Source organism: Egretta garzetta, unplaced genomic scaffold, assembly GCF_000687185.1.
Source record: "Egretta garzetta isolate BGI_Z169 unplaced genomic scaffold, ASM68718v1 scaffold481, whole genome shotgun sequence".
In the NCBI taxonomy this organism is placed as follows: domain Eukaryota; kingdom Metazoa; phylum Chordata; class Aves; order Pelecaniformes; family Ardeidae; genus Egretta; species Egretta garzetta.
The window spans coordinates 526,380-528,081 of record NW_009258681.1 but is presented as its reverse complement, the minus strand read 5'-3'; the positions used below and the strand labels follow the sequence as shown (position 1 = coordinate 528,081).

Sequence of the window (1,702 nt, the reverse complement as noted above, 5' to 3'; positions counted from 1 at the left end):
TCCCGCCCGCGGGGCCGCCTGCGGCAACGGCGTCGTGGAGCCCGGCGAGCAGTGCGACTGTGGGGCAGCGGAGGTGGGTGCCGCGCTCCGGCGGAGGGCTCTGCTTTCTTCTGGTCCCCAGAGCAGGTGTGGGCTGGCAGCAGTCTCGGGGGGTGTATAAAGCATTTCTGTGGTCACACGCAGCGGTGCAGCATTGCTGCTTTCCCTCGGCGCCTCCGACGTGCGCTGTTTGCTGGGAGGACGGGGCTCGGGGCACGCAGCCGTCCTGCAGATGGGGCAGTTTGCAGCAAATAGAGACTTCTGGTGTGTTTGCAGGCCTGTGCGTTAGACAAATGCTGTACTCCCCAGTGCAGCTTCAAACGAGGAATGAAGTGCTCCTCAGGATTATGCTGTGACAATTGCCAGGTAAGGTGGGTTCATCATTAGCAGAAGTTAAGGCCATTCTTAAACTTCGCAGCTGTAGCAGTTTCTATAGCAGCACTGCCAACAGCTTTCTGGTTTGCTCAGACGGGCATCTCCAAAAAAACTGAACGATATTTGTGTTGCATTGCTGTACTGGCTGTCAGGTAAGGCACGTTGTTATAATCAGCACCAGATCATGATTTATTTGGGGAGGAAGAGTATGTTCCCATGCTGAAGGATGGAGACAAACTTCCCGCTGTGCAATCGGAGGTCCCTGGGGTAGGGCTTTCCAGCTCAGCTCCCTTTTTGCCAGTTCAAGCGGAAAAACGCGCAGGCCCCGCCCCGCCGCCGATGCGCAGTGTGACCTGGCCGAGTTCTGCAACGGGTCCTCCGCGTCCTGCCCCCCCGACCTGTACGTGCAGGACGGGCACGGCTGCGAGCACGGCACCGGCTACTGCTACAAGGGACACTGCCGCTCCCCGGACCTGCAGTGCCAGCAGCTCTTCGGGAGGGGTAAGAGGCCGCTCTGTTGTCACTGGCACCAACGTCGAGCTCCAGGGCTGGTCTGGGGCAGAAGGCGGCACCCAAGCATGATGGGTGCCCACCACGCCTGTTGTGAGAAATTGGGAAGTCAGGGACCGCTGGAGTATGCAGGGCAGGGAAGGGCAGAGGAGACCGCAGGATGGATTTCCCTTGCTTGCGGAGAGGGGAAGGGAACCATCACGGGGATTTCAGGCTGAGCGTTGGCACAGCCAGTCACACACACCTCACTGCCTCTCGGGGCCCGAAACACACCCTGATGCTGTTGTGGAAGGTGTTTTGGATGGGTCGGGCCATTCCACAGCCTGTGAGAACCGTCCCACAGCCCCAACAGGGGCAGCTGGTGATGGGACAGGAGCGGTAGCCAAGTATTCCTGTTGGAGGCCAGAGCTGAGAAGTGTCGGAGGCCACAGAGGTATCTTGGCCTGTATCGCCCTCAGCGGTAATCAGCATTATTTCTCAACTTCCAGGTGCAAAAAATGCTCCTTTGGCTTGTTACGAAGAAGTCAACAGTCAGCAGGATAGGTTTGGGCACTGCGGCAACCACCCGAAGGACGGCTATCAGCCCTGCTCCTGGCCGTAGGTTTGAAGGGAACATCAAATGTTGGACTGGGGATTTAGATGTAATTTGCACTTCCCTTTACTGTCGATGCAAAGTAATGATCTGCGAGAAGGTTGCCTTCAGCTTTTCCTCTGCTGGGCGGAATAGATTTGCAGCGTTGGCTCCAGCCCTTCCCGAGGGAAATGGCGTTGTAGGGAA

The 1,702-nt window shown here is 57.8% G+C and overlaps 1 protein-coding gene across 1 annotated transcript in view; it reads left to right on the top strand.

The window, feature by feature from the left end:
- The window catches only part of LOC104135316 (disintegrin and metalloproteinase domain-containing protein 2-like), a 27,328-nt gene that overhangs the window by 15,061 nt on the left and 10,565 nt on the right, over positions 1-1,702 (top strand). The window contains exons 6-7 of the mRNA XM_035888690.1: positions 716-915; positions 1,413-1,521. Of these exons, the coding sequence (XP_035744583.1) occupies positions 716-915; positions 1,413-1,521 (309 nt within the window). The remainder of the gene's footprint in view (positions 1-715; positions 916-1,412; positions 1,522-1,702) is intronic.